The following is a 1,215-nucleotide window of genomic DNA, read 5'->3' as shown; positions in this document are numbered from 1 at the left end:
CCACACTCTCTATGCCTAATTTCAGTTTTGGTGCCTCAAGGAGAGAGACTTGTATTTCTTTGTGTTTCAAGACTTACAACATCATGAATAATCTAAGTCTAAAAGCCCTACAATGTTCTATTTATACTAGGTTACAAATAAAATATAAAATGTCCAAAATGCCCTTTTAAGAACTAGGCTTCCTTCAAGTGTATTTAGGGGCTGCCTTGTTGAGTTCCAAGGCTTCTCTTTACACTCCATGTGTGAGATTAGGGTCGGTTTGGTGTGTTTTAAGTCCTTCACTCGCACACTCCAAGCCTCGGGTACATTACATTCTCACATGCGTCCATCTTTGTGGTCGTACTTGTATCAAGGATCCGCCAATGCATATATACTGCGCTTTTCTCCTTATCGACTTTCTGCCCAGATGCCTTCTCATACTTTGTGAGCACCTCCATAATCAACTGTAAGGAAATAGGGCAGGAAGATGAGAAAATGATGGTGCCGTCTGCATAAGCTAGGTGATTAATTTTTGGACTCTATTTAGGAAGACCAAAGCCGCAAAAATACAAATCACTGTGCAGAGAATTTAGACCCCTGGACATCACCTCTGCAGCCAAAATAAATAAAGTGGGAGACAGCAGATCCCCTGCTTTACTCCCCTGGAAGATTTAAAGAAACCATACGGCTGCCCATTTACCAAAACCGAGTACCAGTTGTTATTCACTATATCACAAATCATGCCGATAAACCTCTCGCTGAACCCCATCTTCCTTAGAACTTTCATTAAGAAAATCCACAATAATCTATCGTAGGTTTTCTGCATGTCAAGCTTTATGACCACATTAGGCCCTGCCTTTGTCCTCAATCTGATGTCGGTGACTATCTCTTGAGCAAGTAAGATGTTCTCTACAATGCTTCTGCCCTTCACAGAGCCGGCTTGATTGGAAGATATCAACTCGGGCAAAACACCAACTAATCTATCATGAATTACTCTTGAAAAGATTTTGTTGATGAAGTTGCTTAGGCTTATCGTCCTCATGTCAGAGAATGTGATCACCTCCTTCTTCATTGGTAGCAACACAAGATTCGTGTGAGTAATAAATCTAGGCAGCTGCCGCCCTCAAAAAAATTCCGCACCATTGCGCACACATCGTCTCCTACTATTTCCCAGCAACAATGGAACAATTTTCCAGTATAACCATCGGGACCTCCAGCGCTATCACCATTCAAGCC

General features: G+C 42.0%; 1 protein-coding gene across 1 annotated transcript in view; it reads right to left on the bottom strand.

Moving 5' to 3' along the window:
- LOC107845880 (ATP-dependent zinc metalloprotease FtsH 2) overlaps positions 1-1,051 on the bottom strand; it is a 9,812-nt gene extending 8,761 nt beyond the window's left edge. Inside the window, exons 1-2 of the mRNA XM_047398298.1 lie at positions 680-1,051; positions 375-443 (exon numbers count right to left, since the gene is read on the bottom strand). Coding sequence (XP_047254254.1) covers positions 375-443; positions 680-1,051 — 441 coding nt within the window. The remainder of the gene's footprint in view (positions 1-374; positions 444-679) is intronic.
- Positions 1,052-1,215: the final 164 nt, after the last annotated feature.

Source organism: Capsicum annuum, chromosome 10 (genome assembly GCF_002878395.1).
Source record: "Capsicum annuum cultivar UCD-10X-F1 chromosome 10, UCD10Xv1.1, whole genome shotgun sequence".
NCBI classification, from domain to species: domain Eukaryota; kingdom Viridiplantae; phylum Streptophyta; class Magnoliopsida; order Solanales; family Solanaceae; genus Capsicum; species Capsicum annuum.
This window is presented reverse-complemented; position numbering and strand designations above follow the sequence as displayed.